The 15,046-nt window shown below is 41.5% G+C and overlaps 1 protein-coding gene across 1 annotated transcript; it reads left to right on the top strand.

Moving 5' to 3' along the window:
- Window positions 1-6,316: 6,316 nt before the first annotated feature.
- On the top strand, window positions 6,317-9,481 carry DCUN1D3 (DCN1, defective in cullin neddylation 1, domain containing 3). The gene is made up of 2 exons (XM_008946180.1): window positions 6,317-6,747; window positions 8,772-9,481. Exons 1-2 carry the CDS (start codon window positions 6,317-6,319, stop codon window positions 9,253-9,255), a joined length of 915 nt encoding a protein of 304 aa, XP_008944428.1. The 3' UTR covers window positions 9,256-9,481.
- The last annotated feature ends 5,565 nt before the right edge of the window (window positions 9,482-15,046 follow it).

Raw genomic sequence — 15,046 nt, forward strand, 5'->3', positions numbered from 1 at the left:
GGCTGAAAGAGCTGGGAGGACACTGGATTGGGGGGCAGAGGGGTGGTTGGCTGTGTGGAAGGTGAGGTTTGGAGGCAGAGGATGTAAATCTGGGATGCAGTAGGCTTGTTGGACTATCCATTGGAAAAGTAAATGCCTAAAAATAATTCAGTGGGGATTTAGTTTTGCTCTGTGTGCATTATGGGTGAAAGTACCACTCCACAGTTTGTAGGGGTTTTGAAACTTTTTAGATACCTGTACCAGTTTTCCTGGTCTTTTAAAAGCTTTTCAAAAGCTTTGATCTGAACAGGCTTTTATTTGTTGGTCAAATTTGTCCTAATCCACATATAGTACTCAGGTTTGGGGGAAACTCAACTTATGTGGAGATTGGCATGTGTGATAAGAACTTGTTTCATGGTTGTTTTTCTACATCCATTCCCTGCTTTCTACTGAAGAACACACTGAACAAGTTAATGTTCCCACTTGTTTCCTAAGAAGTAGTTCTCGTGTAAAACCTAAGTATGCAGAGAGGCAGCTTTTGATCACCTGTCTGCTCCCTAGATGTACTAAGAGCTGTAAAACCAGGACGTTTTAGTGTTTCTGCTAGTATGGCAGAGCAGAGGAGCTTTGTCAGAGCTTTCTTGTTTGTTGTTTTTGGTTGTTTTGCTTTTTTTTTTTTTTTTAGATCAGATACAGAGGTGTTGACTAGGTGCTGTGGTTGTGGCTCTTGCTACAGAAACCAGACATACCTTTGTCTGTCATCTTCTTTTCAGAGCTTTGTAGTTACATAGCAGAGCTGGGAATTTAAGGGAAGTGGAGCCAGCTCAACAGAACATGGGAAAGCAAACATGGAAAAGAATGTGCTACAGAATGAAAAAAGAGAATTACTTTGTAGACCCAAATTGTGCTTTGCTAGGGAGCAGCTGTCTGGCATTCCCAGATTAAACAGCCGCGTAGCTAACACGCATTGACAGTGGTAGCACGGCCTCTGCCTTGCTTTGAGTGCATGAAATGAGGAATTACCTCCCCATGCTAAAAGCCATAAAAGTATCCGGAAGTGTGTGTTTACTCCTAATGAACATTTGAAGTTGTCTGTTATATTCAGCACCTGATCTACACTTTGTGACAATTTGGAGTTAATGGTGTTAATGCTATTCTTTAAGTCAAAAAGTGAAGTAGTTTTATAAAATTACTCTTTCCACAAGTGGGTTTTGGCTATGAAGGGTTTTATTAAATTAATAGTTATTTCTGAGTGATTTGGTGCATTTTATGATTCTCATACCCTCTTCTAAATGTAATGATTTGTGTGATCTTTTGTCTTACAGTGTTTCATGTGGAAGCCAGGGAGCCTGAGGGAGGCTGTGAAGCTAGTGGAATGATTCCCTGTGTAGCTGAAACTATGTAAGTATTAGATATTTGCTTAGAAGATCACTTGCCCAGCATCAACTGTTAGAGCAGTGATTGCTTCTGGTTCCACAGTTGCAATGATCCTCTCGAGCCTCCCCAGTGGAAAGCTTTGTGTGTGTTCAGAGCTGAGAAACGTTGTGGCACCCATCGTGCTCTCAGCTATTTTAGAAGTCATGGGTCTCTGTCCACTAAAAAGGTAGATAACGCTTGTGAAATTCTACAAAATTCTTCCAGACTATGCTCATGCATTTGCAAAAGGTTGAGGCTTAGTCAAGCTCCAGCAATGTTGTCTTTGCCTTAGCTAGTGAACTGCTACTTGGGAAGGGATTTAACGGTTGGCTGTGCCCTGTCGTCTTTTGTTACAAGATTTCCTAAATTTCTTTGAGATGTTCCTAAGTGTATGGAGGGCTTTTTCCTCTTCTCAACTGATACTTTCTGCATTTTGAAACTAATTGTAAATACTTTCTGATGCAACACATTATTAAATGGCATAGTGGTTGGCTGTGTTTGGTTGTTTTCTGAATGTATCCAATAATTTATATTGCTACAGTAACGTCAGTCATTAAAGAGAAATACAGGGTTACTTAAATATCTCCTCTGCATCTTCTGCACGCTCTCCCTCACTTCACTGCTGCTGTTTTCAATTGTGCCATGGTGTGCTTGTGTGAGAATTATTACTGAGTCACTTTGTTGTTTTGCTCCCTTCAAGTCTTGGGCTACACATGATCTGTGTCACTTGAAAATGGAGGAAAAACTAATTTCCTTACAGGACTTAAAAAAAACCCACTTATACAACACACTAACCTCTCCCAGTGCCCCTCGCCCCAATACAGAAAGCTCCACCAAGCATTGGCAAGGTATTTCCAATCTTCTATACATTTTTGGTTCAATCTGTTGGGCAATTTGGTTCTACTCATCCTTTGTCCTCAGAGGATGGCTGTCCTTTAACTGGCTGTATTCACCAGCACTATTCTTCCTGTATTTCCAGTTGCTTAGTCCCTTCTGGAGGGGAGCAGAGAACATCATTGTTGATCTCTGCTTTGCAGTTCCTGTTTTGTGGAAGATGGCCTCATGGGCATCTTGGTGATTCATATTTACTGTAGGTTATTGCTCCAGACTTGTCTGAGTAATCAGATGTCTTTGAGAGTACTGCATCCTGTAGCACTGAGTAGGTTCCAACCTTAGCCCTGAATTTTGGTCTTTTTTAGTAGAATGGCAAAACTAGTGGTCAGCACTGCCTTTTGTCTCACTGTTGTGTTGTATGCTGTTACAGTAATTTTGCTCTTGGGAACTGATCCTTTTAGGAATGGATGCTTTGCCATCAATTCAGTGTAACCTTTGTGTACATGAGAACTTTATACTTGTAGTTCGTGATTCAAGTGGGAGAAATATCTCTGCATGTCCTTGTGCTCACTTTACTGTAATTGGCATGACCTAGACGTGACATTGGCTTTTCTCTGTGGTCAAATGAGCAGCTCTGGTGGCTTTCCTGAGAGGGCTTTTTCCTACTCCTTGAATGCTGAGTTCAGTGCAGCTCCTGATGCTGCAATTGGATCCTCTCTCCAGCCTTCCTTAACAGAAGAGGCGAGCTCTCCCACTTGTTTCTGTCTCCTTCCGAGGCTCTTGTGCCTTTCATGCCTTGAAACCTGAGTCATGTAGGAAGCGGAGGTGACTAGTAAGTGAGGTGGATCCAGCTCATGAAGACATTTTATAAAAGGGTAACTGATGAAGCGCCAAAAGACTTTTCTCTTACAAAACCAGATACATGCACTAACTGCCAGCAGATGCAGTCTGACTTTTTGGGTTGGGTTGTTTTTTTGGTGGTTTTTTTTTTTTTCCCCCTAGCTGGTTTTGTTATTTTTGAGGTAGAATGCTTCAGAGTATCTGGCACATGGCATCAAGTTGCATGTAGTAGAAAAGTGAGGAATTGCAGCAACTGTACTTCAGTATCATCTACTGTGTTTTTGTTTCGTTTTTTTCCATAACAAATAGGATTGTGCTCTGAAAACCTCCTTGGCAGGGAGGAGGAAAGAAGAACTCAGTTGTTGCAGGGAGGAGCAGAGCTAGCAGAGCCCAGGCAGTGGCTGTTCAGGAGCAGCAGTCAGCTGATGGCAAGGCAAGTAGGTCTGAGTACAGCAAAGTTGTTTGTTAGAGGGGTATGCTGTGGGGGATGTGGTTAACTTCCACTCTATGGGTTAATGCTACTGTGCTCTCCAGTGCTTTTTCAGAAACAGCTTTTGGGGCACTTCCTCACATACAGGTGTTTAATAATGCTCCTGACCTTCCCTGTGTCTATTGTAATGCTGTCTTTCCATGACAGCAAATGACAATAAACCCCATGTGTTTCATCAGACTGGTGATGTCACTCTGTAGACTATAATATTGGATTGTTTTGATCATTAATACGAGCCGTTGCTTAGAAGGCTTGACAGTGTGAATCACTCCTGTTAGGAAAACTTATGGACAGAGTATGTATGTTAGTCTTGCAGAATGTCTTCTTTTAAAGTTGGGGTTTTTTTTTTTTTGTTTTTTTAATTTGGATTCCTAAAGTGAATTGGATTCCTCTCTGTCCATTATGCTGTGTGAGTTTTGACTACTACCAGCTACTTTAGAGGAAAGGACCATTCACTAACGGGCAGCTTTAACTTGCCCATGGGGAAAACCTGTTCCAAATCCCCAGCAGCTAATAAATGCTGTTATGCGTTTGAGGAGTAAGTTTTATAAACTAGCTAGACTCTACTTTTAAATGCTAATAGTATTTTTTCCTCAGGATTTTTTTTTATTCTGTTCCTTTACTAGCATGCTTCTCTCTAAAGAGTGCTTAGCCAAAGTCGTGCCAGCTGCCTTCAAGAAACTGATGGAAGAACAGGAATTAGTGTGGACTGAGCATTTAAATTCTGATTAATTTAAATGGGGGCAGTGGGAGGGAAGGCTGGTATCTGGGAGTTAATCACTAAGCAGTAATTTACACTGCCTAATAATATCCTGTTTGTTTTGGTCTAATGAAAAAATGTCTGGTGTAGGGTGGATCAGATGCTGGTGCTCAGATGCATGGCAGCAGAGGAACCGGTGCCAGGTTGTACTCTGCAATACACAAAGAGCTGAGAAGTACTAAGGACCAGTGAAATTGTCTTTTGGGGTGCTTATGTGGAAATACTTTTTTTCATGAATCCTTTAAAATAAAAATGAATAAGAAATTATTCTTTAATACATTCAATTGAACTTTTCTTGCCTATGAAAATGATGCGACAAAGTTCATCTTTAAAGCAGTTTGATGAAAGGATGTACCAGATACTTCTGCTGCTTAAAACCCTTTTTTTGTTAGTTTTTTTTGCCAGTTATGGGCTTAAGAAAAGGGATTAGGAAGGGGAAGGGAAAACCAGCGTGTTTGCTGTTGTAGTTGTAGTGGCAAAAAGGTTATTTTTTTTCCCCTTGTGAAACTGAAGAGGTGCTGTTTTGCCAGAACAGGTATAATGGCTGAGAGAAGATTTGTGTTTGTAACCCTAATATCTGGAGAATTCTTCTGTGCTCTTCCAAGAGGGTTTAAAGGTTAAAACAGAGGTTTGGTCTCAGAAGAGCTTTACCCAAGAAAAAAAAGATGAAAATGGCCATATTTATTTTATTTCTTCATTTTTATTTTTTTTCTTGTTCTAATTCTGTAACCTGGAAGCAGTAAACAACAACAAGGCAAAGGCAATTTCTATGTTTAAGGCTTTTGCCTAACTGACTGTGGAGATGAAATGCGAATAAGTGGGTAAAGGAGGAATATGATAAGCAATTGCTTTCTTGGAGTTGATGTTTCTGAGAAATGGACTGTCCACGGCGTGGCTGCATGCTGATAGGATAGTGTCAGAGTGCTAGCTTAGTTTTAATATGGAAAATGTAAGAAACCCTCTCTGTGGGTAAAATTTCTTTTCCAAATATGCAGGTCTTTAACATTGTGACTTATAAAAGCAGAGTGTGATGCAATCATTTTGGCATTTTAATTTTGATTTTTTAAAATAAAGCTGAACTGGAATTACAACAACTTATCTGCTTGCATATCTGTTTCAAAAAGTTCGATTAGAGGCCCCCTCCCCCTGTCTGTCTTGTTACCTGCAGGGAGGAGCCCACTTGAAACAAGGTAGGATTCCTAAACACCATCTTGCATAAAAAATGAGTGTTGCCTCCTTTCTGCAAACAAACCCTGTGTGTGTTTTAAGAACAAAAACCTAGATTCCAAACTGTTAAAAACAAACAAACAAACAAAAAAAAAACAAAACCCGAACCAAACCCACAACTTCCCTGCCCCCTTTCCCCCACAAAAAAACCCAACAAACCCAACCCCAGAAGCCCCTTCTTCCCATTTGCTGAAGTTGCAGTCTAAATGTAATGCTTGAGTCTCTGCTGGGTTGTCCTATCAGTGTTCCTGGGTCCCACCCCTGCTTTGTTTCTGTGTTTTATATTCTATACATAAAATGTGGGTATACTTTTAAAAACCATTTCCTTTAAAAAAAATTCTGGGTTAGAGTAGTCTGTCTTGGTGAAGCCCGTACATGAATCAACCTCTTTGTAACCTATGTTACAGTAAGAATTTTAGGAATTTCCTTTATTAGGACCCGTTAGTATACTGCAGCCACTGAGTGAGCTGCATTGATTTCTAGGTAAAACAGCTTGAAATTGCCTGAAATTTATGGCATATGCCAAGCTTCTCTACACTACTCCTTTTCAGTACGCAAAATTTAAATATCCTGAAGTCGGTCTCTTGCTGGTGAATGTTATCCCACGATTAATACTTAAAATATTCTTTGTGGAGAAACAGCAATCTGACTCTGAAACTGTTTTTCAGGTTAGTTGACTGCCGCTAATGGCATGGTGAGATGTGTTGAAGAGCAGCTGCGAGGGTGTCTGACGGCAAGGGGACTGCTCTAGAAGCTGGGCTTGCAACATCATGGGCCAGTGTGTCACAAAGTGCAAGAATCCTTCTTCTACCCTTGGCAGCAAAAATGGAGAAAGGGAATCTGGCAGCAAGTCTCATAGTAAGAGAAGTGCAGTCCACAAAGATGACTATGGTTCAGCTTGCGGGAAGTCTTCAGGAGATATACTTGTGAACGGGACAAAGAAAACAGATGCTGCTGTAGAGTCTAGTCAGCCTCCAACGTTTTCTGGAGATACAAAGAAAGATTCTATTTCCAGCCCAGAGGAATCTTCGCTCCAAAGGATTGGGGAGTTATTTAGGAGGTATAAGGATGAACGGGAAGATGCCATATTGGAAGAAGGAATGGAACGATTTTGCAATGACCTCTGTGTTGATCCCACTGAATTTAAAGTGCTAGTTTTGGCTTGGAAATTCCAGGCTGCTACCATGTGCAAATTTACAAGGTTAGTTCTTGTAGAACTTGTAATTATTTTCATATGTTAAAGTATATCCTGTCATCTGTATGTTGGAGAGACAGCTTCATTAGCTTCACATACTTATTTCTTCTCACACTTGCATTTTGATCAAATTAATTTCTACCACTGCAAAAGGTAAGCTTTGTGTTGTCCTTTTTTCCCCTTCCCCTCCTAGTGGATTTCAGAACTGAGAATGTGATTTTGGGTGGTATGCTGCTGATGACGAACAGCATAGTGAGATTCCGTAGACGTTAATTTATTCTTGATTTACCAAAAGCAGTTTTAGTGTATCCAGCATGATTTGGTGATGAGATTGGACACAAATTAATTTTTGCTTTAAAGTAATGTGAGATTTCTTAGTAATTGCTACCAAATCTTAAATCTGTGAAAGAGAATTACAGGCTGCTTCCTAAGAATTGTTCCTGCCCAGCTAGTATTACACTTAATGTCTGTTTCCGAGAGCAATCCTATTAAAGCAGAGAGGAAGGAAATGGCAGGTTTCTGACTCGGGTAGCTGTTTCATACTGGCTGACATGCAATTGGTATTTCTAGGCTGTCTGTCCATCTGCAGAGGGGGGCCAGTCAGCAGACTTACAGCAGGTGCAATGCTGCAGGAAACAACAGAATAGCTAAAGCATACCAGAAAAAAAAAAACATCAAAACCCAACCAAACAGCTGAACAACCACAAAAAACTGAACAGAAATCCCCCAAGCCAAACCCCAAATGACAAACAGTCCCTTCCAACTTGACTAAAGTAAAAACTTACTACAGACTTGCTAAGAGAGAATGACTTTTTTTTTTTTTTTTTGGTCTACCTAGATTGCTTTGAGTAATGCTACCTAATTTTGCTCAGCTTATAACTTTCAAAATTACTTTGGTGTTCTGAGCCTTGACCCCAGCCGCTGCCATGCACTGCACACAGGTAGCTTCTCCAGCATCTTCAGAGTCTTTGTGGATGTGAGTGTGTGTCAGGTGGGTGAGTTACTCTGGAATGCAGGTGGGGATTTACTAGAGGCTGATGGCACAGGTATCTGCTAACACGGGAAAAAATTCAACAAGCATCCGTGATTCTGCACAACCACCGTGAGTTTTGTTAACATGGGTTTGATTTTCCTGAAGAAGGCAAATCTAGTGGTGAGAAGCTACCTTTGTTTAAGGGCATGCTCAGTAATATGGGTGCTAATCATCTTCCACCAGGGAAAGCAATCTGGTCTTCTGTTCTCCTGAGCACTGCCCTCTCTCCCATCTTTCCTCCATCCTGTCCCACATCAGAGTCTCCCGGCTTTGGTTAATATTGGCTGGTTATAATGCTTGCTCATGAGCATTAGAGAAATCAGAGATAACCATCTACCAACTTGCCAGGTTATTAGTGGGCTAATTAGTACAGGACTGGTGCTTTGAGCTGTGTTTATATGTTGCATGGTAGCCTGTGTTGTGTGAAGCTGGACTCTCTTCCGCTCTCAGCTGGTGCCTTGCTGACCGCTGCCGTTGGCACCCTTTTTATTTTGCAGGCTGGAAGAGCGACCAAAAACCACAGGAAAGCCCTCAGTGAACTGCTGTGTCCCTCGAACAGCTCGCCCAGAGCATGGGCATTTAGGCACGGGCAGTACTGAAGCTGGTTTATATATGGCACTTCAGTGTGTAAAAGACATGTGTTCAAACATACCGCATGTGCTCCTGGTAAATTTCCTTCGCTTTTGAATGTGAAGGCACTGGATGTGGTACTACGATCAAGTAGTCAGAAACAGACAGCAAAATTTTTCAGATGCTAACAGTGCCCCAGCAGGTCTGAGGGGAGTATGTGGTTCCCAGAGACCATGAGGAATTTCTGGAAAGTGTCTCTTTCCAGTAGCTCCTGTTGCCAAAATCTTTGTGCCACCTGGGCTGAGAGTGCACCTTGCCTTGTCCGGATAACTCTCCTGATTTCATGTGGCTGAAGGAGGAGGGAAGTGTTCAGCACGTGAGGTCGGTGGGCAGCACTCACGCTAATTTCTCTTCTCTTGCTTTCTAGGAAGGAGTTTTTTGAAGGCTGCAGAGCAATAAATGCAGACAGCATTGATGGCATTTGTGCGAGGTTCCCCAGCCTCTTAAACGAAGCCAAGCAGGAAGATAAGTTCAAGGATCTCTATCGTTTCACCTTCCAGTTCGGCCTGGACTCTGAAGAAGGACAGAGGTCGCTGCATCGGGAAATAGCCATTGCCCTTTGGAAATTAGTCTTCACCCAAAACAAACCCCCCATTTTGGACCAGTGGTTACATTTCCTCATCGAGAACCCCTCAGGAATCAAGGGAATCTCCCGGGACACGTGGAACATGTTCCTAAATTTTACTCAGGTGATCGGACCGGACCTTAGCAACTACAGCGAGGACGAGGCCTGGCCAAGTCTCTTCGACACCTTTGTGGAGTGGGAAATGGAGCGAAGGAAAAAGGAAGAGGAAACCAAATGTGTTACAGCTTCGGACACGGGGGGCCCGCCTGCCGAGGAGCAGACTTAGCGGCACCGCAGCGGCAGCGAGAGCCACCTCTTGCCCTTCATGAAATGTAAACTCTGGATGTTTCTGGAAATTACCGAGGCTCCAGATTTTTCTACTTTACACCTTTTTCTGCCTTGTCTTTGAAAGGGCTCTAAAATGCTGTATCATGTTTTAGGCACTTTCTTAATTTTGGTTATTCCTTTTACTTTTGCCCTGAAATATTTGACCCTGGCTACAAGTTAAGCGTGGTTTTTTTTTGGTTTTTTTTTTTTTTTTTTTAAGACTTCAGATTAGTATAAGTAAGTCTGATGTTTCTTGCACAATGTAGATCTTTTTAGTTAGATTAAATTAACATTGCTAAATTATACAGTGCCAGATTAAGTTTTTCATACTATATCTGTCAGGGCAGGTCTGTACTGTGTGTAGTGCTGTTTACATTGTTGAAATTTTAGGCTGTAATAATTTTAAGGTTTTATACCAAGATGAACAGCAGTGTTAACTGTTAACTATAAATGCATTAATTTCCCAGTAATAAGGCTCTAAAAAAACCAACCAACCAAATCACAACATAAGCAACAGCTTTTTATACTATGGCTAATTCCCATTTAAAGCTAATTCTTAGTGAATGAGTCCAGATAATTCCTTTTTTGGAGCTTCAGATGAAATATTTGTATTGTTTTATAAAATTACTGTACCTGTCAGTCAACTGAGTGGTAGATGACAATTTGTATCTAAATATCTTACACATTGCATAATGAAAGAGCAGTACTACCTCAGTTTTATTGAAAGTGGACTTCTTGATGGACTTCCATTTTCTCTGGAAGTTGTATTTTTGTGGTTACATAAGAATATTTTTACTTGACTAAAAGAACCAAAGGTTCTGCTTCTTAAGTTAGCTGAACATTGACAGAAGCAACACACAAACCCTAAGTCTTCAAGGAAAACTGTGGTATAATTCTGCTTTAATTTGTTTGATTTATACCTAAAGTATGACCTTACTTGTCTGGCAAGCACAGTACTTCTATGTAAGGAACTATCTTTTTGCATTAATATCGATGAACCAATTTTTTTAAAAGCTATGTTTAATTGCTAAATTGCAGTTAATACTCCACACTTTCTGGAGCAACAATATTGGCATCTGATGACAAAGTGAATTCTTAATATGTTCTTAATGACAACAGTGTAGATGAGTCATTTTTAGACTGATTTGATAATATTTGGATAGGAGTCAATTTATTATTTTATAATGCCTGTATTGGGACTATTTGCCTGTTGAAACTGTTGTGACTTAAAGGGAGTTTTATTAACACTGGTTGAAACTTTTTTGGTTATTGATGCTACCTTTTTTAATTTTAGTATGTCAACTTTTTTACACCTTTTGGTAAAAGGGATGATTGCCAAGGCTTTCTGTAGAGCTAAGCACTGGCTTAATGAATTTGATATACTTCCATTACACACCTTTCATTTTCAGAGCTGCATTTCAGGATCATAAAATGGCTTCAATTAAAAAAAAAAACAACAAACAAAAACCAACCAACCAACCAAACAAAAAACCTAAACAAAACAAGAACCTCTGGACAGTCATCCATAGGATCTAATGGCTTTTGTGATAGAAGAGTTTTAAAGCTAAAGGGAAAGAACTTGTCTCTGGATGCAGAGTGACATGCTGGGCACATCTGCTGTGCCCCAGAGGGGTGAGCAGAGAGCAGGATCTGCCTGAACTCGGTCACTGGCTTTACTGGTGTGCAGCCTATGCAATAGCTTGAGTCTGGGATCATAAATCAATAACAAAATGTTGGTATTGAAAACTGTTTTTAAACAAACCCACAAGTCACTAGTGGCATCTCTTTCATCTAGTAAAAGGAGAGGGAGTTTGGTCCATGCTGCTTCTGCATCCTCTTGCTGGGAGGCAAGTTAAGCTGTGGAAAACAAGTGTAGTTGAGCAGCTGAGTCTGTCCTTTTGCAGGAGAGGAGCCCTGAACTTGCTCTATTATAGGTAAATATACCCAAAACTTTCTTTGCCTTCTAAGGCAAAACTTTCATAACCTTCCAAGGTATCATGGCACAAGCACTGTTTGGCAGTAAAACCTTATTCTGATTTGGTGAGCAAAGTAGGCTGAAGTACTTGTGCTGGTATAAGTGAATTTATGGCAAGACTTTTGCTGGTGCTGTTATTTTAAAAAAAGAAAAAGAATTCCCCAACAGAGGCTGCTTTGTTAGCAGAAGTTCCAAATGGAGACCCATTTGATAGTAAACCAAGACTGCATTTATAAGTTTGAGAGTAATCATTCATTCAGCTATTAAATTATCTGTTCATCCCTTTTTTTTCCTAAAGCAAGTTTAAAATGTCTGGAGTGTGCTGACTGTCTGTTCAAGTGGAGAGGCAGTGCATGCACATGCCCACAGAGTCACAGCAGCGGCTGCTGCTGGTTTATATGCTGGACTGCAGCAGCTCCAGAGGATGAGGGACAGAGCCCTCCAAGGAAGGTGCTTATCTTGTGGTCTGAATGTGGATAGCAGTAAGGAAATCAGTCTGTAGAACATCGAGGCTTTACCATTTTAGCATGTCAAATGTAATACAGCCTCTTTTAAAGATGGTGGTGGGGAGTATAGAGGAAGGGAAAAATCTTAGTTCCTGTTGGGGAGGGAACATTCAGTTCTCAGTGGCTTAGGTCCCTTTAGGTCCCATACTTGCAGCACAAGAGGACAGCCTTGCTCCTGTTTGGCTGTGCTTGGCCTAGCAGGAGCAACTCTGACTTTGGGTAGAATACTTGCAAAACCAGCCCAATTACCTATCTAGTAAACTACATTTGCTTTTAGCCTAACTTCAGTTTTTTGATTACCATTTGCAGAACGCAAACCAGACCCGTGTCAGTGTTAAACTCCTGAGTCAGGAGCTGGAGGTGCAGCTCTTTGGCAGTGCTCAAAGTGAGAGGGGGCATCAGACCTTGCCTTGGATTGCCTGGTGATTTTGTGATCCTAGAGGAGAAATAGACTGCTCTGGAACGCTGGTGTGCCTCCATGCGAGCAGGGGTCTGTACGTCCTTCTGAGAAGTCTTGAACCATACTGGAGCCTCTGAAAATATGCTTGTTTAATTGTTAAACTGTGAATATCTGTGGAACAGGCCAAACACATTCACTCTTCATTTTTATATAATTTAAATACTTGTTGTGTAGGGCACAGGACTGTAGTGAACAGTGAGGCTGGTGAAATCTTTGAAACCATTGCAACTATTTGTTTTTTTTTAACTAGACTATACATTAGAAAACTTTATGCATGTAGTGAAACTGCTGCAACTTGGGATAAATAACTATAGATAACTATATAGATAGTTGTAGTGATATACTGGAAAACTGGTCTGACATCCACACCCTGGCAATTTGCTGCCTTCCCTTACACACAAAGAAATATAATTCCTGTAAACTTTAGTCCCTAGTAATAAACGAGTGACCACCTACACCATATTATAGTTTGCAACACCTTTAAAATTTGGCTCCCAGATCAACTGGAGGCTCAGTTGTGCTAATCTTTACTTGTGAGGGTACATTTCTGAGGTCAAAGACTATTTATTAATTCAAGTAAAGATTGGAAAGATTCTGCCCGTAGCTGGCCATAAATCATAACTGAGGAAGTCAATGGAACGCCGCATTGCGAGTTCACTGGCTGCTGGTGCTATTCTATGTGGAGAATGCCAGTTTTCTAATACTGTGCCACCGTGATGAAAGAACCCCAGGACAAAGGGAGTGGCAGGTGGCTGCTGAGGGCTGGAGCCACTGGCGGTTTGCCCCCCCGGGCACTGCTCCTGGTGGCAGCTCTGCTGGTAGGGGGGCTCTGAGCCGCTGCAGCGCCCCAGCCCAGCACCTTCCAGAGCAGGGAAGGGGCTCCCCCTGCGCCTGAGGGCAGCGTGGCTGCCAGGTGGGGTTCACGGGGCTGGGGGCAGCAGCAGCTTTGCCTGTGTGGCTGACTTGTCCTTGCATGTCCCTCAGAGCCTGAAGAGCCCACAGATCCTAGGGCTGGCCTGTCACTTGTGGTTCCCAGACGTGGCTATGCACTGACTAGTGACCTTAGTATTTTCCAGACACTGTCATAATAGGTATCTTCCTTACAGCTCAAAGCCTGGTTTCCAAGAAAAGCCCAGCAAAGTTAAAGAAACACCATGTAGTTAATAGCCACCTCAGTCATAATGTAATTTGTTGGCTGAAGTTACATCATTCCCATTCATTGGAAAAATAATAGTCATTGTGAGTTTCTGGGTCTTGCAGCCTTGTGTTCTGCAGTGTGATCCTTTTTTTAGAAGATCCTTGGTAAACTGGGCACCTGGTTCTTCCCTTGAGATCACTCTGCTCAAAATATGTGCATGTGAATTTAGCCTTTCATATTAAAAAGGAAGATGCTGAACCTGAAACTCAAAATTCTTCAGGGTAGTGTTTGAATATATAGCAAAACAAATATTTTTTCAAATAAGTATTAGAAGCTAAGTGCTTAAATTTTGTTGTGTGCGTACAAAACCACCAGTGTTAAAATTTTCCCTCTGAAGTACTGAAGATTGAATCTTTGGTTTTATATTGTCAGCTGAAGTAAAATACATGAGATTGTAAGACAGAAGGCTGTAACTCCTTCACCATGAAGTACACAGGTATCTCTACCTCTTCTTCTTAGACTTGAATACGTTAAGGTTACCATCCTTTTCTCCCAGGATTTTATGCCTGGATGAGTATTCTGTTTTTTTCTTTTTCAAGTAACCCAAGTTAAGTATTATCTATTTGCCATACTTTTTGGTGTATTGCTTTTAATCTGCATGCAATTGACCCTTTGAAAGGGAGCCAAGTCAAGCTGCAAAAGTGTTGGTCCTCCTGGGTGCTAGTTTTGGAGTGCAATAGAGTGACCGACTAGAGCTACACTGTGTGTGGCTCAGGAGCTTTTATCACACATCCCTCCCCTGGCCAGGCTGCCTGTACTGACAATAAATTGAAGATGGAGCAGCTGCTCCCAAGAGGGAGCCATCAGCCTTTCCATTTGCTCTTGAAAAACCTGAGGAACCCACCTGATGCAATGCCCTGAGTATATTTCTCTTTTGATTAAAAATGCTGTGTTTTGTTCCATGTTGGACTGGACCTGTAAAACCCAACACAGGAGCTGCAAAAGCCTGAAGGCCACATTTCCTCCCTGAGGTCAGGATCTTGATCAGGATAAGACCCTTACACGTGGAGCAAAGCTGGAGCGTTCTCAAGTGTATTGGAGATGACAGTGGCTTAGTGCTCAGCTGTATGCAGTAAAGCATTTAGGTGGTGTCTCCTTTTCATGTGACACATCTGTCCCCCTTCTCCAAAGGAAACTACAACACAATTACTATTGTTGCAAATCCCTAACAGATGCCATGCTTTACCAACTGTTTATACAAGACTCTTCTTCCAGTTTGAGGGCTGCTTTTGGGGTGTGATCGCGTGCACTCCCTGGACAAACATATTTTATAGAACGGGGAGACGTGTGAGGCAATAGGTAAAGGAGTGTGAACATACCAGTCCTGCTAACAGCTTGCCTTAAGTCGCTGACGTTACAGCAGCTCCTCACTCCTATTGCAATCCTCAGTCTTTCTGTAGTTAGGTTTTACAATCCAACAGGTTCTGGAAGGTATGCAATTTATTTTTAAAAAGCTTCCATCTTGGAATAATTGCACTCTTCAGATAAGCCCTTTCTGGATAACCTGTCATTTCATACACAGAAAAAAAAAAATCCATCTCCAGTGTTCTTGCTGTAAAGTGTTCTACTTTTCCCTCTGTAAAGTATATTTGGACTAAAGGTTGCCTACTG

The sequence above is a fragment of the Merops nubicus genome, unplaced genomic scaffold (genome assembly GCF_000691845.1).
Source record: "Merops nubicus isolate BGI_N331 unplaced genomic scaffold, ASM69184v1 scaffold35708, whole genome shotgun sequence".
Lineage (NCBI taxonomy): Eukaryota > Metazoa > Chordata > Aves > Coraciiformes > Meropidae > Merops > Merops nubicus.